Genomic DNA, 24,444 nt, shown 5'->3' on the forward strand with positions numbered 1-24,444 from the left:
ATTTTCTTTCTTATTCTCTTAAGGTTGAAAACAGGCACATACAGAAAAGGAAGCAAAACTATGAGTAAAGCTTTGAGATAATCACAAAGTAATCACTCTATTAGATAAAAACAATAGCATATCGTGCTCAGTTTTCATAAATTTTTACAAAATACCAAACAGTTAAATATCAGGCCCAACAACTTCTATGTAAAAGCCTTGCAACCCTGGGTTTTCCTTACAAAAGTCAAATATAAAGGTGTTATTGACATGTGTTTTACTTTACTAACAAATTATTTACCTTAAAGTGAATGTGATCCTTCAAGATGTTCTACATATGGTCTCCTGTGTGAATATGAATCAAACTCAGCAGTTTAGACTAACAAAGTCTGTTTATATGGCAAGTCTTCCTTACCATCACAAAAATCCTAAGCGACAGAGCAAATCCAGATCCTACCTATGCCCTTTGGCCTGTCAGAATCCAGATTAAATATCTGAAACAAAAAGAAAGATGGGTTGGGGCATTTCCAGACATAAAACATCAGAAAAAAGAGCAGTTACCGTTAACATCAGCAATTGCTTATGTGTATACTTCCCTGAACAGATGGAGCCCACTTAGTGATTAGCTAGCAAATAGCATCAGAAGGCACTGGTCTCATCTGACAGCCAAGTGGACACCTGCAAAACTTTCCCACAAATATCTCTGCCTTGAGCTAATGCTCAGTCTATCAGGGACCCACTGTGGGGTTTGTTTTCTACTGTAAAATGGGACCTGCAAGAATAAAAATTACAGAACTGCAAAAGCAGAAACATTTCAGAAGCAGACAGCATAACTTAAGTTGGATGATAACTTGTTTTCCTCCAGCTATCTACCCTTTCCAACATTTTTGGCCAACAGGGAGATGAGCTGCTTGCAAATCACCTTTAAACTGCACCCTACAGCATGGTATGCCACTGCTAAAGAGCTCAGTTTAACTTCAGCAGCAGTCTTGAGCTAAAAATTCTCAGTTCATATATTAGATTGCCTCCACTGACTCAAATAGTCACTGCAAATTGCTGAAATGGTCTAAGGTGTTACTGTCATCTGCTCAAGTTATTACATCCACTGCTTAGCTGGAAGAATGAATCATCTGAGTTCTCCTAATACATTTCATGCAAAAATACGTTGGTTAGCTCCAGTTACACTCAGCAGCACTTTGGGCTGTTAGCTGACATTGCACCAAAGATCAAGGAACATTCTTATTGTCTTTTCTGCTGGGTCAGCGATGAGGGGCAAGAAACTTAACTGAAGGCTTATACTGAAGCTAACTTAACTGAAGGCTAATAAACAGTTTAGAAAACCAGAAACATCAAGCCTACCACAGATATTTTTAGAACAATCCTTTCTTATTGCAGCCTGAAATACTGTCTTAGAATTTGCAGGGCAAGTTAAATATTTTTGTTACCCTAGAACACAGAGATATCACCCACCAAGTTCTCTTCCATAAAGGCTGTTTGATAAATAGAGAAGGCACATCTTCCCTCAAGATACTTTCAGCAGCATTTCATCAATTTCTTTGAAAAATATTCTGAAATTTTCTCTCTAAATTTCTCTACCCTTAGAAAAATGCTCCCCCACAGCAGATGACATCTTGACTTCTTATACCAAAAAGAAAGATATAAATTTTGTCAGATTTGAGTATACTAATCAATCACTCCTGTCCACAGAATCCATGAAATATGTTTCTTGAGCAGTCCCTGCTCTCCCTCCTGAGATGTTTTTCCAGGCCTGTCTACTGTGTTGAACTGTAACTCTAACAGGTAGAGATGCCCGGTGTTTTGGAGTCTGCTACTGTTACATTCGACTCATACTTCTAAACATCTCATCACAGTCTTGAGTCACCGTGTGCACAGCTGTCAAGCCTTAGCACCACTGCAAGTGTCAGTGAAGCATTTTTGTCAAAGTAATTATAATTAAACCACTAAAGATTATTGGAAGAAAAACAAACAACCCCCCCCAAAACAAAACAAAACAAAACCAAACCAGTAATAGCGCCAACAACTAAGGAACTGTCCTCTAAAGAAGTCAGAGAATGTGAAGTTATTCTAATAGTTTTTCTATTGTATTAAAGGTGGTGAGAAGAAACCAAGAACCCCACAGACTGCCTAACCACACAAGCTAAGGAATCCTGTGTCATTCAGAGCTTGTGCATATCCCAGAGGATTTTTATGGCCAAAACACAGCTACACTTCAATTACGTAAGCAACATCTGTATTATTCATCTATGTGGATTTAAAAAGACCTCTTATTTCAGTGACAGTAATTAACAAAAACAAAGAAAGAGCACACATCTGCCAAGACTGTTACCTATGAACAAGGAAATAGGTAAAAGGTGAATTATTTTTACATAATCTCATCAGTATGATCCATGAGCCCAGTAAATATTGGGAAATTAACAGAACTACTTTGTACTTTAAAAGCAATTAAGTGTCACAGTTTATGTGGAATATACAAGGTTTATTGTTTCCACATTAAGGGCAGGTAAACGGACAAAAAGATTATTTACAATCAGCTAAACAGTCAATTAGTCTTAAAGAAAAAGGCCTCTACAGCTTGGTTTTTCAGTTCTATTTTAACACAGATGGCCACAACCATCTCTTCCAGCACAATCACAGCCCTGCTTGCACCTCTGCCCTGTCTCTGATTGAACGCAGAACAAAGACACCCTGGTTGATTTACCCGTGTTTATATGTGGTGACAACCCCTAATATCTGCTACCTAATAGCTGTTCCACAACAGCCTGCCCGCACCGACAGTTTTATTTGACACTGAAGGTGCCTTTGTGTGGTTTAGCTTAGTCTGAGGTGGATTAGGCTAAACCACAAAAAGGCATTCCTAACGTAGAGTATGTATCCACAAGGCAAGCCAGTGCACAGGGGCTACTACACTGTAAATTCATACCCAAGCTTATTTTGCAATAGCTTCACTTCCACGTAAGCAGTAGTCAATTAGAGAAACAATAGTGGGGGAAAGAGGATTATAAGGGTTAAAACTAAACTGCAGAGGACTGATGCATCCACCTTTCGCAATGACCTTGTTTGCAGAGGATACAAAGCCACCACATGCTAGGCAAGAGAAAGTTCCTATAGAGATTTTGACTGCTCGTCAGATTTCTTATATAAATACAAAAGACATGAAAATAGTATTGTCATTACATAATGACAATGATTATGTAATGGAAATAAAATTATGCATAGCTTTTCCTTAGTTTTCTTTCAGTTATTACTAGTCATTGAGATACAGTTATCACTAGTAATTGAGATACACTACTTCTGAATTATCAGGGACTTCTCCATTAATACACTCTTTTCCTGTTTGTTCATTCATGGCATGTAACATTACAGAAATAATTATTTCAGAAGCTAATACTGTTCTGTTATATAAGGATGAGGCAAGTCAGTATTCATCTGTTTTAATATAGGCCATCTATGTACAAGATATGCCCATTTGAAACTATGGAAACAACTTCAGCCCTGAAAACTTACTTCCAGTGTCAGTGCAGATAAAATGTTGATCTTTCACTAGATCAACTCATTAAAACTGGGGAAAAAAATGTGCAAGTGTAAGTCTTTTAATTAAAGTACTTATTTTTTTCTAGACCATCTCGGTACCAAATATGTTATTTCAACTAATATGAAACAGCATTTTGTATGCCATGGTGGCACAAACATAAATCATTCACTTCAGGCATATTAAAATGCCATGAGTAAAGCTGGGCCTTGTCCCAGGAAAGCCCTAGCTCTTCACTTGTTCATCCTCTTACAACTAGTCTTTAAGTAACGATGCCTCTTCACCACGTTAAACCTGCCTCTTTATCAGGTTGGAAATGAGGAGGCATTTCTTCTCAGAAAGAGCAGTCAGGCACTGGGACGGGTTGCCCAGGGAGGTGGTGGTGTCACGGCCCCTGCAGGTGTTCAAGGGCAGGCTGAGGGACAGGGTTTAGTGCGTGACACTGGCGGTAGGGGGAGGGTTGGACCAGATGATTTCTGAGGTCTTTTCCAACCTTAATTATTTTGTGATTCATCTCATTCACACAGAGCAGAAGTGTATATATAGTACACACAGAATTGTTGTATACAGCAGTGACTTCACTGGATTTTTAGGAGTGGCTATGAGGCTATAAAACAGCCTTGTATCGCACCCGTAAGCAGAATCTCATCGACTACATCACAACGAGCAAGTGACTCTCAAAATTACCCTTAAAAGACAAATTAAAAACACCAAAACCCTTACAAGCAGCAAGTGCCTTTCCCCTGCACCTCAGGAGACGAGCCAGCATCACCTCACCCCCAGCCTTAAGGCGGAAAGACCCTCCGTCAAATGGGGCAGGGAATGCCGGCTCGCCGCCCGCCATCTTCCCTCGGCCGCTGCGGCCGGGGCCCGGGCTGCGCCTCCGCCGCTCGAAAGCGCGCTCCCCGGCGGGCACGAGCCGTGCGCGTGCGCGGGGAGGCGGGGCCGCCCGTTGGCCCCGCAGCGGAGGCGCCGGAGCGCTGCGGACGGGGCTCAAGGTGAGCGCGAGCGCCGGGCGCGCGCGCGGTGGGGGCGAAGGGAGGGGGTGCGGCTGAGGGGCGCCTGAAATGGCGGCCGGGGCCTCAGGGCCAGGGTTGTCCTGTCAGGGCTGAGCGCCTCCCCGCAGGTCAAAAGAGGCTTCGGAGGTCGCTCAGTCTCCAGAAGAGGAGCGAGAGGCGAGCTTTATGGAGCCTGCCCGTCAGGCCGTGGCCCTGTGTTAAAACATTTTCAGCTACTCCAACACAAGTTAATTATTAAACAAAAAAAAGCAAAGTTTATACAGTCCAGCAGTGTGTAGACATGAGTCTGTATGCCAGCTGGAGTTGTTGATATGGATGTCAAGTTTCACACAGTATTGGGTATTTCTGTAAATGTCAAATAAAAAGCAGTGTGGATCAAGATCCTGCTACTACTTTATTTATTTACTTATTTATTTTCCCACCAATTTCTTTCTCGAGGGAAAGACTGCAGCTTGACCTCAGCCCTCACTGGGCCCCTTAATGGCAGTTCATATTGAGTCTGGCTTCTACTTTTTGAAAACTGCAATTTAATTAAGGTTATTCTAATGTAGAGCTTCTAAGGGGAGGGGTGAACAGGAGACTTTGGTACTTTGGTGCCTAATCCTTTACATTCACTTTTCCATTTCCATTCTCCTCATATTGCCAGTTATACCTTTTTTTTTATTTATTTTATTTATTTATTTATTTTCTCTCCAGTCCTAAGCTACTTGCCCACCTTTTCCATCTCTGTTTTCTTGGCGCTGTGAGATATGTTTATCTGATTCGTGTCAATGTAGAGCAATGCTAGGGCCACATGACAGAATGTGACTGTCTTATACATCCTTGTATAACCACGATTGGAGAAATGGAGATGGTTAATGTATGTATATAGTTACTGTGTTTGGTGATCAATGTATGTGTATGGTTTTTACATTCGGTGGTTAATGTATGTATATAGTCCTTGTGTTCTGCAATGGTCCCCTGACAGGAACAGCCTGGACCAGTGTTGTTGCTAGGCAGAAGACTGTGCAGGGGGAGCATGCATGTGGTCTGGGGTCGAGAAGATTCAAGAAGATGCCAAAAGATGAAGAAGGCATGCTCGAAGGAGGGCATGAGTATGAATATGCATAAGTAGAGGGGATATATGCATATGAATATGCATAAGTAGAGGGGATATAAGCCCGGAATGGGAACTGTGGCGTGTGCATCTAGGTGGAGCAGATACTCCCAGCGCACCCAGCACTGTTTGCTTGCCTTTATTCCTCTAATAAATTGCTAACTTTAACTGGAATTCTATTTGAGACTCAATCATTTATCACAGCGCCATAGCCTTATTCATCATTCCTATTTTCTCCAGTCCTCTCTCTCCATTATATTTCTTCTCTCTTTTGCTAGCCTTTAATTGCCATTCTTTCTGTTCTCACTGATTTGTAGTGCCAGTCCTTCCTTCCTGCATGTTCCTCATTCACAGAATCACTGAATCACAGAATAGTTTATGTTGGAAGAGACCTCCAAGATCACTGAGTCCAACCTCCTACCTAACGCTAACAAATCTTCCACTAAACCATGTCCCTAAGCTCTACATCTAAACGTCTTTTAAAGACCTCCAGGGATGGTGACTCCACCACTTCCCTGGGCAGCCCATTCCAATGCCTAACAACCCTTTCAGTAAAGAAGTTCTTCCTAATATCCAACCTAAACCTCCCCTGGTGCAACTTTAGCCCATTCCCCTCATCCTGTCACCAGGCACGTGGGAGAACAGACCAACCCCCACCTCGCTACAGCCTCCCTTGAGGTACCTGTAGAGTGCAATAAGGTCACCCCTGAGCCTCCTCTTCTTCAGGCTAAACAGTCCCAGCTCCCTCAGCCGCTCCTCGTAAGAGTTGTTCTCCACACCCTTCACCAGCTTCATAGCCCTTCTCTGGACTTGCTCAAGCGCCTCCATGTCCTTCTTGTAGCGAGGGGACCAAAACTGAACGCAGTACTTGAGGTGTGGCCTCACCAGAACCGAGTACAGGGGATTCCAAATCATTCTTCCTTGAAATTTCTGCCTTTTTATTTTTTTTTTTTTACCAGCTCTTCCTTTTTTTACCAGAATGCACCTGGCATGGGCTTTGACAGCTTGAAAGCAGCTGAATTAGTTTGGCAAAAGCATATGCAACTGAAAACAGTGTCTTGTGGGCAATCTCAGAAACAGGTAGTTCTCAGAACCAAGCCAAGGACAAACAAACTAGAGCATTTTAGTGCTAAGGAATCTGTTTGTCCCTTTTAAAAGTAGTTGCCATGTGCCTGTTTGCAAAATGGGAGAAGAAAGACAGGGGGAGAAGGGGGTAAGAATAAAACTGGGCTAAAATGTGTTTGATAGTGCCCTGGAGGTACTGCTGTGCTGCTTAATGCTCCTCTACTCAAAATGTGGGTCAGGTGGTCTTGGCATAGAAAAGATGATGTTAAAACTCACAATTTTTACTCAATTTGGTTTAAAAAATAAAAACAGCGTAGACTATTTTTTTTTTTTGAAAAGCTAAAATGGTAGCACGTGATTTCTTGTTGGTCTTTTTACAATTAAAAAAAAATCCCAAAGTGTCCTTAATATTTGCATTACACATATATCAAAAAAGATTATGTACATGATCCAAATCTACTTTATTTCACTTAAAAAATCTGTGCTCTTTCTCCAAAAGCTTTCCTAGGTTACTGTTGCTAAAGGATGGTGCCTTTACTTATTTTCTTCATTCACTTCTCAATTGTTTAAGATGTGAAGAAAGTTTGATTGTTTTGTATTATGTTTTGCTATTGGTGTCAACGTTCGGTTGTGTAAGGTGATTAACTTCCACTGTAGGATAAGTGCAATCACATTTATAAGTAAATGTCCAACTCCAGTGTTATATTTTACTGTGTCAGCTGTCACAGAATGAGTGGCAGTTCAGTTGCCAGCCTCTGTTTCTTTCTGTCCACCCACTCACAGTATCTGGAAGATGTTCAGATTGAATTAGTACACAGGCTTCTCAACCAAAAGGTGTGAAAATGGCCCGGGAAATCAATACCATTGTTGTTCCCTCAGAACTTCTGTCATTCCAAGAAGTACTCTAAACTTACACTGTGTATTTTTCCACCCTCATCTTCCTGTGCCAGTCTGTGTTGCTTTTCCTTTGTTTTAATTTGTTAATAGTTTTATTGGCCTTTTTTTTTTTTTTTTCTCTGTAGTATAGTAGAAAGTGGATTATTTCATGTGTGTGTTAGGCATAATAAAAATGCTTTTCATGATCTGTTGTTCAGATTGGGTTTTTGTCCTTGCATAATAAAGGTACTTAGTTTCAGGACAACAAAAATAGTCAGCTGTGCAGTTTTGAGAGTGGACCTTTCTGTAAGGCAGTATGTGTACAGCAATTCTGCCTGTTCTGCATAGTTTATAACCAATGGATCAATCCCTTAATACCATGGATAGATTTGCAGTGAATATGAATAGTGTTTAGAGGAATGATTTGCCCAGACTTCATGTGAACTGTCACATCACTGTTGGTTTATATTCACTGCATTCTTCACTCATTGTTTCTGCACAGAGCAATGTCACTAGTGGCCCTAAACTTACCCCAGGTTTTATATGTGCATAAATCATTTACTGGAGGGTTTTAAATTGCACTAGATACATCTGGCAGTTTATAAAATGCTCCTTGAATTAGCACAGATTCTGAGATACTAAGACAATTGGTCTGAGGATAATAGCTGGACCACTCAAATGTAATTTTGTTATGCAAATGTTATCAGCTAAGCTAGTCTAAGAGGATTCAGGTACTCAACAATGCAAAATTCAACCATTTGTATTCAAGTTTACCCAGGAATGACATGGAATATAAAGTTAAAATATGCAGTTTATTTTTTTATGCATTATAAAGCCAGATGAGGCCGTTCTGAGAACCGACCTGCCCAATTCAGTGTTTTGAAGAGGAACTTAGAATTTTGTTCTGAAAAATATTTTGCGAAATAATTTCAAAGCAACGTAACCCAGACCACAGAAGAAATCTGAACATGGAAGATGGCACTGAATGCACAATTTGCCAAAGTATGTCCTAGGCCCTCCTTCCTCTTAGGATTTTAGCTGAGTATATACATTACAGAGAAGTCATTGAGGTCCATATTTTGTCACCTCTTTTCAAATTTGCAGTGAAGCCAGTATGTGGCCTGTGCTTGGCAATTGCTTTGACAGGATATCAGTCCACGTCAGATAAATCCAACTGCAATAGAGCAAAACCTTTTTGTAACCCACTGTGCCTTTTGGCTGAGCTATCTGAAAAGCATGAGCTGTGGCAGACATCAGAAAGACCAGGTGAAATTCTGGCACTCTGGAAGTGTCTCTGCAGGATTTCACGTATAGTGAAAGTGCATTTCAGATGAGCTGTTGCATTTACATCGATCCGGTGGTTCGTTCTTTCTCCTGCCATTCTTGGTGGCTGGTAATGAGGTTGCTGTTGCAACCAACGCCAGCAGAGCAGTGGATGAGCCAAGCGGTGCCTGGTGGGATGCTCCTGGCTGAGCAGATGCTGAGCTCTCCCTTACTGCTGCCTAGGGTAAGGGGGCATGTTACGTTTCCCACGGGATTTGTAAGCAGTGTCAAAACATTTGCGTTACTTAAACCCTGTCCCCCCATTTCCAAATTGCTAAGTACTTTGCCCTGTATTCTTTCTAAAGGAATTTTATGTTTCAGGCCTTCAACAATGTTTTCCTTTGTAGGAACCCAGTGTGAAATTGCTGCAAAAGCAGGGATGATTATAGAAAGAGTAGTGCTGAATTCACGCCCTGGTATGTATTTCTCTGCCATCAGGGAGCGATGTGTTTGTCCTGGTTGCCTAATACTCTAAAATGGCGAGATTACAAACAGCAACTAACAAGATTTGCATATCTTAATATTGTATGCACCAATAAACAAAGTTTACTCTGAAGTCTGTCTATTTAGTTTGTGTATAGAGGCTTCTAAACTCTTGGCTGAGAAAAAAGGGATAATGCATACATAATATATGAGAAAGTCCTAAGAGTGAGGGTCAAAGCGAAGAAAGTTTTTCAGGCACTGCTTTTAGTTCTGACATTTGTTCTTTTTGTAGAGGTGACAAAAGTATTTTGTAGCTGTTATTTTTTGTTTTCTTTTAAAAGTTTTAATTTTTTCATCCTCCCATGCTTCAAAATGTTTGGTTTTGAAGTCCACAGTTTGAGAATGTCTGCTTCCTTGCTTTCACACTTGTATATGTCAACACAATTTTTTGAACAGTGAGTTTAAAAATTGTCAGTTGCCGAAGAACCACATGTATTAACTTTTTTTTTTTTTTTTTTTCCCCTGGAAGGGTTGTATGCTGCTAAATGCAAAAATAGCCTTAGGAGGTAATAACTATCGTGTATCCTGAAAACACATCTTTTCTAATGCAAATGAAATCTGACAGCAGTAGCTTTCCTTTTTAAAACATAGATGTGTGTCTGGCTCACTCCTTATAGTGCCCGTGGTTCCAGCTGTGTGGGGCTTTTTGTTTGTTTGTTTTTTGATTTGACTTAATTGTTCATAAAAATGATGTGGAAACTGCTGGTCGGTGCAACAAATGCAAAAAACTCCTTTTCAAATGGCGTAGGCTAGGCTTGAAGATGTCCATGTATAAATAAAATGCAGAAAATCTAAATCAAACAGTTGCTTGCAAATCAGAACAGACATGGCAAGAACAATCAGAAAGAGTGGTTAGTGTACACTTCTGTGTGCCAAATACACTGGATGATTTGTAATTAGATAATACTTCATTAGCCTCTGGAGTTCCTTTCTGTATCAATTAGTCCTTGTTAGTCAGGAGGGGTTAACTAGGCATTTTGGGAAAGCTGCAGGATTAGTTTGTTTTGGGGGTGGGTCTTCAGTTTGGGTGGTGGGAGTGCACCTGTGTGAATCTGAGCCTGTGGTACAAAACTGAAAGTTTGTTGGTAGTTTTATACCTGCGTCAGCATACAAGGTGACATATTTTTAAAAAGAACTGCCTCACCAAAAAAGGCTTCCCTAGCTATTAAAGGAAGCTCTACATCCAATCAGATATTTGTTTAATTTGAAAATACTTCTAGGTAAGAATGGAGTTCCAGTGGCTGAAAACTTCCGACTGGAACAAAGTACAATACCGGACACAGTGCAAGAGGGACAAGTACGTGTTAGAACCCTGTATCTCTCCGTGGATCCGTACATGGTAGGTGATGAGCTTACTGCTAAGCCAGAATTTCTTTAGAAATTACCTTTAACTCTGTTCCTGTTGTGATGTTTAACATCGAAGTTAACAATCGTAGAACAAATGTACCTCTGGTATAACTAAGTAATTCTGTTCATTCCATTGGAGTTATATTGGGAAGGAATTTGGAGTTAATGTACTTGTGATATATATAGGAATATGACTTTAGGGGACCAGAAGCATTCTGAGCCCTGATATATTGTTACAGAATTGTTTGTGTCAGCTTTATCTCAGCTGTGCCTTTTTTGATACACATTTTTTACCTTTTTTTTTTCCCCTCATGGAAGAAAGTGTATTTCAGTTGAAGGGAATGAGTTTGGAAAAAGAACAATATGTCATGATGAAGCAGGAGGGAGGAAGAATATGTCATGGAAAAAAATATAGGCAAAGAATGTAAATGATTCAAGTTCAATGTTAGGTAGACATTGTCAGTTTTGCTTACAGATGAAAGTCAGATTTTCTCCTTAAGTGGGTGATGGCAGGGCAAAAATGTAGTAGTACTTTGTAAGCAATGGAAACAGAGAGGACTGTTGAATGGATCCATAATCAGGACTTGCATCTAATTCTGCAAAACTGTGAAAATCCAGTGTTTGGGAGAGCTGTGGATTGAAATGGAAGTGAAGGTAGGGTAGGAGGAGAATGGGCCAGACCCTGTCTGTTAGTATGTAAAAGTTTGCTGTACAGAAAATGATGATCATTTGTTCCCTACGTTGATGGGGATAGTAGAAAAGAAACAGTCTTAATTTCAGGAAAGTAGATTTAGTTTGGAAATTAAGGAAAAAATTAAAAATAACTGAGAAACTAACTTTGGCTATATGGGGAGATAGAAAAGATTTCAATTTTCAAGATGTTTCATTAAATGGTCCTCTGTGTTTTATTTTATTTTTTATTTATTTTTTATTTTTTCCCAATCCTACATTTCTATGATTCATCCAGTTAAGGAATGACATTTAGAGGATTCTCATCGGGTCCAAGCCAGTTGTCTTTGGTTACGAGACAGACTTTGAGGCAGTGTCTGTAGAATGTATTCGGCTTTGGTAACACTACTGAAGGAGATTAAAATGATCAGTCCTTTGTACTGAGTGAACAAGAGGGGAGAGATCTAAGAGAAGATTATGTGCATTTGGGGCTTACTGAGAGATTTTTGAGTAGCCCATTGTGTTTGATGTTTTAAACATATCTCATCCCCAGCCTTGTCTGAATTTCATATAATCAAACCATGTGTTGCACCAGAGTTTCTCATTAAAGCTTTGTCTTTCAGCGCTGCCGAATGAATGAAGATACAGGTTCAGATTACCTCCTGCCCTGGCAGCTGTCTGAAGTTGCTGATGGTGGGGGCGTTGGCATTGTGGAGGAGAGCAAGCATAATAACTTTGCCAAGGGAGACTTTGTAACTTCCTTCAATTGGCCCTGGCAGACAGTGGCCATTCTGGATGGAAGCTTGCTACAAAAGGTAATGTAAATGTAACCCTCACAAATCCAGATTGTCACCGTTTTCTTTTCCTAAAACTCATTTTTATTATATATATATATTAGTAGTTAATTATACTGTTTCTTAGTCAAAAATAAGTTGGTGTTATTGAAGAAACCAGTTCTCAGAGAGTAGACGTGCTCACAGATGGCCAAATCTGCATCCATTTTCTCAGTCGTTAACAAAGAAAAATGTGAATGCATTTGCTGGTCATCAGGCACGACAGTGTTATTTCAATTGTTGTATTTTTAATACATTTCCTTGAAACTGCTGCTGTTAATCAATTCTGTTAGTTATCCTAATTATAGGTAGACCTACTCCAGGTCCATGGGAGTGTAGTCAGAAGACATGAAAGGCTTTAGATATGTTTCATTCAATTTATTTCACTAATGTGTTAGTGAAAGCTTTTACTTGTGATTTTACATCCAGAGAAGAACAGATATTCAACATTAAATTGAACATGGGGAGGTAATGGTGGATCAGGTACGTTGTGTTCATCCTCACATAACACAGAAAAATTTAGTTGAATAAGTTTATTAGAAATTGTACTTTTGTACTTTAAGACACGTTGTGCCACTGATCTCCAATCCTAATGTTTGACAATGGTGCTATTTCATCCTATATGTTAACATCGGGATAGTTTACTGTTGCTGAAAACTTCTTATCTCCTGAACACTTTTTGACACTTCCATAATTTAAGTTCTTGTGTGTGCCTTTGCTAAAAAACTTTTTCTAAAACTATGTAAATATAATCTTTGTTTCATTTTGTGTAAACTTGTTATTAAGGTAGAGACAGTTTATAGCTATCTTATCCTGGCCCCTTGAACCTTGCTTTGTAAATATCCTGAGTTAGCCTTGTATCATTAGACAACCAAATAACAGCAAAACTTCACCTTAAAAAGAAATCCAATTCCACTGTGTGTTTTTGTTTTGTAGCTTGTTCCACAGCTTGTGAATGGATGTCTTTCCTACTTTCTTGGTGCAGCTGGAATTACAGGCCTGACGGCCTTGCTGGGTATAAGAGAGAAAGGACACGTGACTGTAGGTGCAAATCAGACGATGGTGGTGAGTGGAGCAGCTGGTGCCTGTGGTTCTTTGGCAGGCCAGGTAGGTTGGCTGAAGACATAGAAATGATATGTGGTCACTAAGCTTGTGTTCTGAAACATGCTGGTTAGTAAACATACAGGTAAAATCATTATAAATATGATTAAGTATAACTCCATCGAAAGGGCCAAGTTTGCAGATCTGGCTCACACTCTCACTGAGAGAGATTTGTGGTGTGAAACTTAAGTTTCCTGAAGATGAGATAGCAGAAAATGGTCCAAGGTAAAAATAAAAGATGTTATAAATGCATGTGTTCACTACATGTTTATAGTCTGCCATTTAAATGGTCTTTTAGTTGACTGGTAACTTTCATTTTTTCCACCTTAGCAAATGTAGTAAACCCTTCTTCATGTTATTTTCCTTTACATTCTTTGTATGTTGAGATTTGCGACCTTTTTATTTTCCTCAGCTGTGCAGAACATGTTGTGGGTATGTTTGTGTGTGTATATCAACATTTATATATCTATATGTACATACAAACACAACAGGTATCAAGCCAGCTTAAGACTTACTAATAAAGAGGAACTATGGAGCAAGTATTTGTCAGCAAATCTATAAAGAATTTATTTAACTTGGTTATTGTTCGATCTTTTTGGCCTTTTTTAGCTCTGATACTGTACCTTACAGATGGTGATTTTATACTGTGTTTGGCTCTCCTGTACTTTCAGGCATTGGTAGATCTACAGGCTAAAGCTCCTGTAGTCAGTGAGTTTGGAAAGACAGCATGTTTCTGTTGGGATCTGCCCTTTCTCCATGTGTGAGGAGGGAATAGCAAGAGGCTCTTTTGCAGCTGTCGTCACATGAGATGGGAGTGCACACTAAAATTTGCCACCTGGGGGTTTAATAGGGTGGGGGATAAGTGTAACATCACTTCATGTCCTCCCAGTGGCACCTTTATGTGTGGATAGATGAACAATCTAACTTCTCTTTTACTTTACTTTACTTTATTTTATTTTCATTTTTTAACTGCAGATTGGCCGTCTGGAGGGCTGCTCTAGAGTGGTGGGTATTGCTGGCACAGATGAAAAGTGCTCCATTTTGGTCTCAGAAATGGGGTTTGATGCTGCTATCAATTACAAGAAAGAGAACGTGGCAGAGCAGCTACGCAAACTCTGCCCAGGTGGTGTGGATGTTTACTTTGACAATGTTGGTGGAGACATCAGTGATACTGTTATAAGCCAGGTGATTACACCAGCTGTCAGGTTTATTCTCATTATTCACCAAGGTCCATGTGGCCAGCTTTGAATTAATTCATACCAGAGACCAGCCTACAACACAGAACTGGCTTTCCACTGCATTGATCTAACCCTGGTGCTGATCCTCATCCTGAGGAGAGAAATCAAATATTTGACATTAGTGCCTGTCATTTGGGCCAGCCTGGCAGTACAGTAATAGGAACACAATTTTTGCCTTTGATTTCTTGCTTCTTTCAAGCCAGGAGACTTGGTAATGTTCTTACCTTCTCTTAGAAACCTTCTCTGTCAGTGCAGTAATCTTGTGTTTTGTTAGCTTTGGTTTTCTGGCTTCACAAAAGAGCAGCTGTGCTGGGCTCTCGACCAGCCTTCTTCCTTGTTAACTCAAAACTACAGTTTATGTCTCATGGCAGGGAGGACTTGTTGGCAACCCTTTCTTTGGGATCTTTAAATCACAGTCCGTATCCAATAGGTGTATCGAACTTCCTTTGTCCTACTGTTCCCCTCTCCTGAAAAACAAAAGGCACATATTAAGATAACAGATTCTTGTATTCCTCATATTTAAGGCTTTATTAAATGCTATATATGCTGCATAGAATTTAGTTGTCCACTGTTGGTGTGCATTTATCTAGTTAAATGTTGTCACACGTTGAATGGGACTGCATGCAGTTCTCCCCCTCTTTTCTCGGAAATGTGACTCTCAATAAGGACATTTGTGTGAACATTTTGCAATATATTTTAGTGCATCTCTAGAAAATGTGTTTTTTGAGAGCAAGGAATGTAATTTATCTCACTTTGTGCTGTCCCAAACAGATGAATCAGAACAGCCATATCATCCTGTGTGGACAGATTTCTCAGTATAACAAAGATGTGCCTTATCCTCCTCCACTGCCTCCTGACATAGAAAAAATACAGAAAGAAAGGAACATCACAAGGTACAGTTCTCCTTCACAGCTTGCGCCCAGGTTCCAGGTGGATTGCTCACATGACTTTGTGAGTATGATGTTTGAAGATATTTTGCAGATCCACACCAAGCACATGTAATTGAAACAGAATGGTGCCGTACTGAAAAAGGAAGCTAAAATCACATTGTCATTAAATTATTTCTATTCATTTGCCTGTATCAGCACAAAATTGGAAAAGGATATTACTACATTTTAACGTAGATGCCTGGTGTTGTGTTTTGTTTGTCATTGCTTAATTTAGGCTTGGAGTCTCTGAGAGATTCTTCAGGATGAGGGAAAGTGTTGCCATGGTTCTGTTCTCAGATGTTTTGCCATGTGCCATCTCTCCAAGTGTAGTGGTCCAGGGAGAAAATCAAAAATTTTTTTTTCAAAGTAAGGATGCAGCTGATGCAGTGACTGTATTGAAATCACATTTTTATTGTTTGGGTTTTCATTCGATAATGGGAACTTTGTATACAGGTAAAAGATTGATTTTTTTTGTTATGACTCTTGGGATCGCTGGATCTCTCGTGAGGGTTCAGGTGAAGCTAAGGCAGACCTGAGGAGCAAAGTCTTATGAGATTTTCCAGTCAGTGCATTATAGTACAGTTTTCACAAGATTTAGTAGAAGGCAGTGGAGATTTTGGTCAGTACATTGCTATAATTATCATTTTTGATATTCATTTCTGTTTATCTTGGTTGCTATGGGCAGATGTGACAGCAGGATATGCAAAAATCTGGATAGCCAGAAAGTTAATTTATAGTTGTCATGTAGTTTCAGATTTCGAAATACGGTTATCAGTCTCTGAACTCAAGGGTCATTCCTGTCTTTCCCAGAGAACGTTTCTTGGTGTTGAACTACATGGACAAACAAGAAGCTAGTGTGCTACAGCTCTGTCAGTGGATCCAAGACGGTAAACTGAAGGTAGGAATTTTACATTTAATCTGTGGCCTTTGGTATTATCTCCTCAGATTGTGGTCTGCTTACACAAAGTCCAGTTTCTTTGTCTCTAGCTCTCTTACCATGCCTCAGGAATGAACAGAGATTTTCTTAAGAATGTTTGAGTGTACCCAAAAGCTTTTTAGGTAGCACTCTTACAGTGGATACCTACTGAGAATGTTGTGACTGTAGTATGACTGACATGCTGCTGCTGTCTGCATTCTTTCTTTCAGCATAGGGTGCAAGTGTTTTTTAACTTAAAGGATCAGGCCTTTGAAAATATTTACTTATTTATTTAATGTCCCGATGCTTTCAGGGATCCTGTCTGAAATTTAGTTTCAAGCTTTACAATCACTACTTATTATTTTGTGACATGCAGGTTCTTGCTATCCTTCTCTTCTTTGTGATATCTTTCTAAATTAGTTTTTGATTCTTCAGGAGACCAATAAATTTCCCTAGGAAAATCCTGAGATGTGAAATTTTGGCAGGTGCACAAATGTGCCGGTACTGATCGAAGGACTAAACTGCCTACAGGTTTACCAGGAAGTATTTGCCTCTCTCTTGATCAAAGAACCTGGCCCTAGTAGAACATTATTCATTGTAGCAAGAGAATCTTTTAGATTTGGTGATTTCTGTGTCAGTATAATTGAATGTTCTTAAGTAATGTTAATCTTGTTTGAAGAAAGTTAAGAGGACTTTTTTTGTATTGACAGGTCAGAGAAACTGTGATAAAAGGCTTAGCAAATATTGGTGGTAAGTTTTTTACACCATTTTCTAATAATAATAAGGCTGAATTCAATGGCAGTAGATGCCATTTGCCAATTCAGACTTTTAAAAATCTAAAACATGATTTTAGTATTACAATAAGAAATGTATTATTTTTCACAATGTATTAAAATGTTCCATGAGAAAGTTATTGTATGTTTTTAAAAAATAATGGATATAAATTTTGAGATTTTTTTCCCCAGTTTTATTATTTGGGGAGGGAGGAAAAGGGTTAAAGTGTAAACCTGCTACCTTAGCAGCTCACAGTCATCCTGATCTTACAGAGTTAATGGGCTGCCTATTTCTTGGAACTTGTATGTAAGAAAAGGGTATTTTGGAAACTTCAAATTTATGCTTTAGAAAAAATGGCTCTTTCAGTTCTTGATGCTTGATCTGCTAACAGAAAATATTGAAAGGTATGCACATGAAAAGGGAAAGAACATCAGACATCCAAAAAAAGGTCAAAATTAATTTATTTGAAGCCTATACTCTCTTCCTAAAATCTGTAACAAATATAAAAAACAAGGGAGTCTTGTGACTCCAGTGAGACCAAGCTAAAGAGCTAGGTGACTCAAGATGTGCTGTAAGAATGCATCACTTTCAAGTAACAGGAAAGAGGATGATGTAGCCCGTTTAGTCTTTAGCCCAGTAAGACTGGAATAGACATTAGCCAGAACTTACAGATTTACATTTATTTTTGATTCTTGCTACTCAGTGGTACACACATGTATTTTGAAGGAATCTGATTAAATGTAGCAGTCATATTTCATACTTTATTTACTCACAGATTTATTATTTTGCATCAATTTGTCAAATTCATTGCACTATACAGAGTATTTGTAAGCCTTTTCCTTTCACAAAAATTTGTGAAACTAATAGCAGTTGTGGGCTCTCCATTCATGCCTTGTCTTTCTGTTTGGTGTTTGTATGCTTATCAGAAAAGCAACAAGTGTAATCATTAAATTATATAGGGCCAAAAAGGTACTTAAATACATATATTTTTAATTATTACATAAAGCTGCCTTTTGCAGTTTATTACAGACACTGGCATGTTTTTTGTTTTTCCTTAATTTGGCACATCATTAAGAATAATTATGTGGTTGCTCGTGTTTGGGGAACTATTTATTATGTTTGTTTCTACCATTTTGTAAAAAAAAAAAAAAAAAAATACACCTTGCTTGGCACTAACTTATTTCATTATTTCTCTTGAAGCTGCTTTCCAGTCCATGATGAATGGAGGCAATATTGGAAAACAGATCGTCTTAGTTTCTAAGTAAGGAAGCAGGAATGCAATCATTTATACTAGAAGCCAGTAATATATTTGACATGATTTGACCATTACCAGCTAGCACAATTGCAAATAATTCCTGGGCATAGTTTAGAAGTTAGATTATCTCAGGAACTATTTCCAGTAAACAATTTGTATGCAGCCACCTGGTTTTGGACATTAGAATAATCTACTAGTGTAGATGTGTCCCATTCCTCTGGAAGTTTGTCTCAGTGCCTGGGAACTTCTCTAGGAATTTTTAATTTACTAGTATAAGCTTAGCCTGAGAGTCCAGTTAATCTGGCTAATCATCTTAGAATTTAAGTGTTCTCATTTTTCCAGATAACTGCAATTAAAATTCAGTTCCTAAAATTCAAGCTCTATAATGCCAAAGATGCTTCCTTTTTGCCCTCTGGAACAAATATCCACTGATTACCTTTCCAATTTCTCTGTATTATATCATTTTATACCCTATTTTCAGAGTACTTGAAACCTAATTCATTTAGAATTCCATCTGCACACCACCTGAGACTTTCATTGGAGGAAGATTCAGCTCTAGGGCTGGCTTATTTTGGTGTAACAATGGTCTTCTACCATCTCAATGGGAAAACTTGAAAAAATGGGTCACCATTTCCAAGTTTGATTAACATAACCTCAAGCCAGATGAGAGTGATGCGACTAAGTCTTCAAGATGAAGGAGCAGAAGAGGGAACAGATAATTATCTCAAGGACATGAAAACATGTACATTTAGAAACATTGACCCATTTATTTACTGAATAGGATCATGACACATTCTGACTTACAGGTTTTGGTTTTAATGTTCTCTTTATGAGAAGTGCCTCCAAACAGCAGAGTCAGTGGAGGCATCTAGAGGACGGATCTCCAGATCTGCTTGAGTCACTGCCTAGGTTCAAACTAAACAGAATCCAAGAAACAGGTGAGAAACACTACCCAAGAAATTTGGCATTAGAAATCCTTTTGCATACTGTGGAAAGTTAGACAACAGATATCAACAGTGCCTAATATAATTGTAAGCAACATGAAAAACAGTCCCTTGATTTCCCAGTGTTGAGACTGACCTTGAAGGAAGAAAGCATTCTGTAGTGACTGATGCTATAAACTTTGAAGAAGAGACAGACACTTGCAATACAGCATTTTGATGGTCTAAAACCTTCACTCGTGCACTTTTCAACTACCCAACTAGTGAGTGGTTCACTTTCAGTTGGAGTCTGAACCCAGCATCAACATAACTAACACAAGCAGCATTAACAGTGTCACACTGGGACAGAAGCCGATTTTTTTGTGGAATAAAATCGGTATAATCATGATTGGCAAATGAAGATAGACAGCAACAGGTGAATGAAATTCTGTGAATTCCTGCTTATTGACTATTTATAGATGGTACTTACTCTTGAAATTTGGGCAATGCAAACTTAGAAAACCTTATAATTTGTGCATATATTAAACCAGAGACAGGAGAAAATACAACAATTCCGAGGACTATCTCTAGGCTTGGATTCCTGTCACATCAGCTGGATTTAACTGGGAGGGAGCCCTTTCAAAGAGAACCAGCTGCTCTAATGTGTATGTTGATATGCCGCATCATATCGTTTTATTGTGGTGCTACCATGATGCTTTCCTATTTCCTCCCACTTCTGAAGATTAAGTGCTTTCTATACACAAATGTCAACACCCTCTAACCTGCGTTACCTTCTGTTTGGCTTCCTCCAATCTATCAATTTTATTTCAGCTTCAGCAACCTGTTCGGAAAGAAATACCTTCTAGTCTTAAAACTGAAAATCCTTCTGTTTTAGTTCAAGCCTGCTTGAAAGGAAGCATATCACAGGGTAGTATTCAAAGTACTCCAATTACCATGTATTTCAGAAGAGACTTCAACTATGAGCTGCAGTGAACGTGTGATGTATCAATATAATAAAGCTATCATAATAACCACTACTGAAAAGGTATTAAAATGTTTTAATTTCATATGCTATGGGTGAAGGTGTAAGTCCGACATTATTTGTGTTTCCAGAGTTGCATTTGCTCGTCCAAAGTACAAATTTTGTACTTTTGACCAGTTTGCTACAGAGCTACTCCAAAGTGAGCTCATATCTGGCACTATATGAGTTGACAGACCTTCCAGGAATGACACTCCTCTAGGAGTTTACTTTTCACAACTGAAAATATGAGAAAATGTAAAATTCCCAGCACTATTATTTTTACAGCAATTGCTTAGTAATCCACATGTGTTGCAAGCCTAATAAAGCATGGTGATGTGAGGAGTGATCTAAAGTGAGATCTTGATTCTTACAGAAATAAAGGCAGCTTGATTGCTGCAGCATTCCTGTAGATTAGGTAAACTATAGTAGACGGGAATAGAGGTTCTGTCAGCATTGGTCCAATGACTATAGGGAGAAAAAAAAAATGGGGACAGTCATAGTAGACTTCATCATGGTACCCCCAGTATTTAGGATTCTCATAGAAGCTTTTCTGTATTTGTGAATCCTAGCTCATGTTACATTTCCAGAATAAATAAAAATCAAAAGGCAGAAAGTCTTTTAAACTAAGTGCCCATACTTGTAAATATATATATATTTCACCTTAATTTCTTAGTTACTGTAACAGTGCGGCTCTTCAGCAATCAGGTATTTTGCACTGTAGGAAAGGTCTCATTTAACAGAAGGTAACAAATAAGTGCTAAGAAAAATCCCAGCCAATTGGGATGTAGCAGATAGTCACAGACTACAGAAGAAGCAGCACCTGTCCCTGAAGCCTTACCTCAGCAATGGCACATGGCAGGTCTTGTTGCAACTAGCAATAAAATTTAAACAGTGTTGAACAGACAGATCTTTAAAAAAATATTTCAGTTAATCTTATGCTTGTTTATATTTACTAGTTTTATGCACTCCCATTTCCATCTCTTTTCTGTTTATACTGTAAAAAAATGCTGTTGGCTGCGCTTTAGTGCTAAGCCATACAGGTTAGCATCAGGATTTCATGGAAAACGTCAGAGATACCATGAAGACAGTTTACCAATCCCCACATAGGTGGTTCCCACTACAGCTTATAGTAGCACTTCCAGCAAAAGTGCCCGGGGGGGCCCCGGTCAGAAATTTCTGCCCAACAAAATGCTGCAGAAGAAAAATGCCGCCAGGATCTCTGTAAACCTGCTGCCAATTACCTCCTGACATCATCTGAGTTCCCATAAAGGCATCTTTTTCTCCCAGTTTGTTGTTCAATGTTGACAAACACTTAAGAACATTCTTCCAAGTCAGCCTTACCTGTAAGCTCTTGAGCTTCTGAGTTTTTGTTTTTATTATTTTTTTTATTATTTTATTTTGAAGGGCTGGAAATGGAGCTTAGAAGCCATCTAAGTAATTTCACTGAAAACAGACAGGGTGAAGGAAGTACTCCAAATCCTCAACATTAACCAACTGTAGGACCCAGGAACCCTTACCTGCCAGACTCTGAGCTTGAGTCGCTTCCAAACTACTTCACAGCAAAGTCATACCACCAGGGTTTTACTGGACCAAGAAGGCACCACCAACGTAGCTAGCTCATAGGGTCACTGAAGCTATTTCACAGAGACAGTAGAAAACACAAAGAAAAAGCAGCCTACTGGGGAAACACTGAGTCCATTTCACCACGGCAGAAAAACACCCCCAGATAACCTGAGCCTCAGACTCCCCTGGGCAAGGCCAGTCCCCAGCACTCCTCAGGCTTCCTATATAGCAAAGGTCAAATGATCCACACCTGACAGATTTCACTTAAGAAGGGTGGAGCCAAGAGATCTTGTGGAATGGGCTGCTCTACCTGGCTTCAGTCTTTTAAGGTCAATTGCCCCTTATCACTAATAGAAATAACCTGACAAAGGGCTTAGTGGTTAGAGTTGACCTAATGAATTAACCACAAAAGGTGCATGAGGGTCATATTTCTATTAGTCATTCTGTGAGGAAAATTAGCACAGAGTCTGTTAAATAAATAAATAAATAAAATAAAAAAGAAAAAAGACCTTAAAGGCAAAATTGCTATCATAGACTTTCATCTGCCTAGTCACAGCAATAAAGAATATAGCAATCAGAATTACTTTTCTTGACATTATTGTTATTTAAATTTGCTTTTCTGAGATCTCTTCTTTACATAGGACTTTTCAAAATCTAGCCCCATGACCTCTGACTACCCCATTTACTTTGGCTGCGTATAAAGTATCACGTATAAATGCCAGGATCTGGATCCTCACCAGGTCAAGGACTGGGCTGAAGGTTTGGGCTTTAATTTGGTTCCATGCCTACATTGCCGTTTCCTGGCAGGTCATGGCAAGAAGATTGGCTAGCCTGGGGGAGCTTATGGACACGTGGCTTTTAGGCTGCAGCCAAAGCGTTCCTCTAGGTGTGGAAGTCTGAAGAGGGTTGCAGTCTCCAAGCTCAGATACAACCATGTATTACTCTGGCGCAACCGATTTTTTTAGTGTTCCTTGCACTAGCTGTTCCTTCACCTCCTCTTCAGACAGGAGGACACACGTCTCTTTCGTGCTCCTTCGTTAGTAAACAAACCACCATAGATTAAAGCCTCTTTCTCCAAGTCAGTAAGATACTGGGCTACAAATATGGTGAAGGGCCTAGAGGGGAAGATGTATGAGGAGTGGCTGAGGTCACTTGGCCTGCTCAGCCTGGAAAAGAGAAGGCTGAGGGGAGACCTCATCGTGGTCTACAGCTTCCTCACGAGGGGGAGTGGAGGGGCAGGCGCCCATCTATTCTCTTTAGTCACCAGCGATAGGACCTGCGGGAATGGTGTCAAGCTGAGGCAGGGGAGGTTCAGGCTAGACGTCAGGAAGAGGTTCTTCACTGAGAGGGTGGTCGCACGCTGGAACAGGCTCCCCAGGGAAGCAGTCACTGCATCAAGCCTCTCGGAGTTTAAGAAGCGTTTGGACTGTGCACTTAGTCACATGGTGTGAATTTTTGGGGAGACCTGTGTGGTGCCAGGAGTTGGACTCGACGATCCTCACGGGACCATTCCAACTCAGGCTATTCTATGATTCTTTACCCGCCTTCAGTTTCAGCGAGAATTCAGGCCCTAACAACTGAAGTTGCTTCTGGATGGCGTTTCTTCTGAATAGGATAATTTCATTCCCCTTTTGAACACTTCCAAGGATGTAGTAAAAAAAGCAAAGGCATAAAATGGCACCTGAGGCATAAGCTACTTTTCAGCCTGCAGCAGACTATTGGTATGATATTATCACTTCAGACAAATATGATCTAAGTAATGTGAAGTGTTCCGGCACGCTTACAATCTGCCAAAGGCCAGAGAATGGGACCTTCAATTTAAGACTATATGGAAAAGAAAACAAAACCAATAACAACAGAGAAGGAACTTCTCCTTCACCTAAATTTTATGATTATTTTGCAACTCCTTCAGGTGTCCACAAGGAATTTTACCCCGAACTCCCGCAACCCACCCCCAACCAAAAAACAAAAGACATTGTGGCATAGAGTTGTAATTTCAGCTGACACCAGAAGACATTCTTCTCACTGAAGTACAGGTAAGCTCCACAAAGTGCCAAAAAACCTGCCAAAACTGAAAATGTCCAGAGAAGAAATTTCTGCCTGGGGGGCCCCAGTTGGAAATTGTTTTGCCAAGACTTTGGCAGATTGATGGAAAAAGGCAGGGGATAACCATGTTTGCTCCAGCACCTTAGGCACCAGGGCAGTCAGGGTCATATTAGTTAGCTGGTCAGGGCATGTGTTACTCCCTGCAAAAAAACTGGGTAACGTGTGGCTCTGCTTATAATATAATATGGGTGCACTTGCTGCTCTACCAAAAATAACAGCTCCTTAAATTTTAGAAACAAGTTTTCCTTTGGGATGTGTCTCCAATGTGCCCTCTCAAGGTGCTGAGCAACACCTACAGCATAGTGCAAGTCTGATACAATATTCAAATGTACTAGTTTTTTTTCTTATTTTTTTCCCCCTTTTTTTTTCTTTTTATTTTTC

General features: G+C 39.6%; 1 protein-coding gene and 1 long non-coding RNA gene across 4 annotated transcripts; one reads left to right on the plus strand and one right to left on the minus strand.

Annotated features, from left to right (window-relative positions):
- Positions 1-4,442: 4,442 nt before the first annotated feature.
- Positions 4,443-20,868, plus strand: PTGR2 (prostaglandin reductase 2). Of its 3 annotated transcripts, XM_035328260.1 has the most exons (11): positions 4,511-4,527; positions 6,623-6,724; positions 9,256-9,324; positions 10,612-10,730; positions 12,031-12,222; positions 13,177-13,347; positions 14,317-14,526; positions 15,351-15,472; positions 16,319-16,406; positions 17,135-17,174; positions 18,399-20,868. In XM_035328260.1, exons 3-11 carry the CDS (start codon positions 9,288-9,290, stop codon positions 18,461-18,463), a joined length of 1,044 nt encoding a protein of 347 aa, XP_035184151.1. In that variant the 5' UTR covers positions 4,511-4,527; positions 6,623-6,724; positions 9,256-9,287; the 3' UTR covers positions 18,464-20,868. The 3 variants fall into 3 exon arrangements, with proteins under 3 accessions (XP_035184150.1, XP_035184152.1, XP_035184151.1); XM_035328259.1 differs by lacking the exon at positions 6,623-6,724 and having other exon boundaries at positions 4,443-4,527; XM_035328261.1 differs by lacking the exons at positions 6,623-6,724; positions 17,135-17,174 and having other exon boundaries at positions 4,443-4,527.
- On the minus strand, positions 14,538-15,354 carry LOC118168117. Its single transcript, XR_004751372.1, has 2 exons — positions 14,804-15,354; positions 14,538-14,670 (listed from the first exon to the last, which is right to left on the minus strand). It is a non-coding gene; the product is annotated as an uncharacterized LOC118168117 (long non-coding RNA).
- Positions 20,869-24,444: the final 3,576 nt, after the last annotated feature.

The sequence above is a fragment of the Oxyura jamaicensis genome, chromosome 5 (assembly GCF_011077185.1).
Source record: "Oxyura jamaicensis isolate SHBP4307 breed ruddy duck chromosome 5, BPBGC_Ojam_1.0, whole genome shotgun sequence".
Lineage (NCBI taxonomy): Eukaryota > Metazoa > Chordata > Aves > Anseriformes > Anatidae > Oxyura > Oxyura jamaicensis.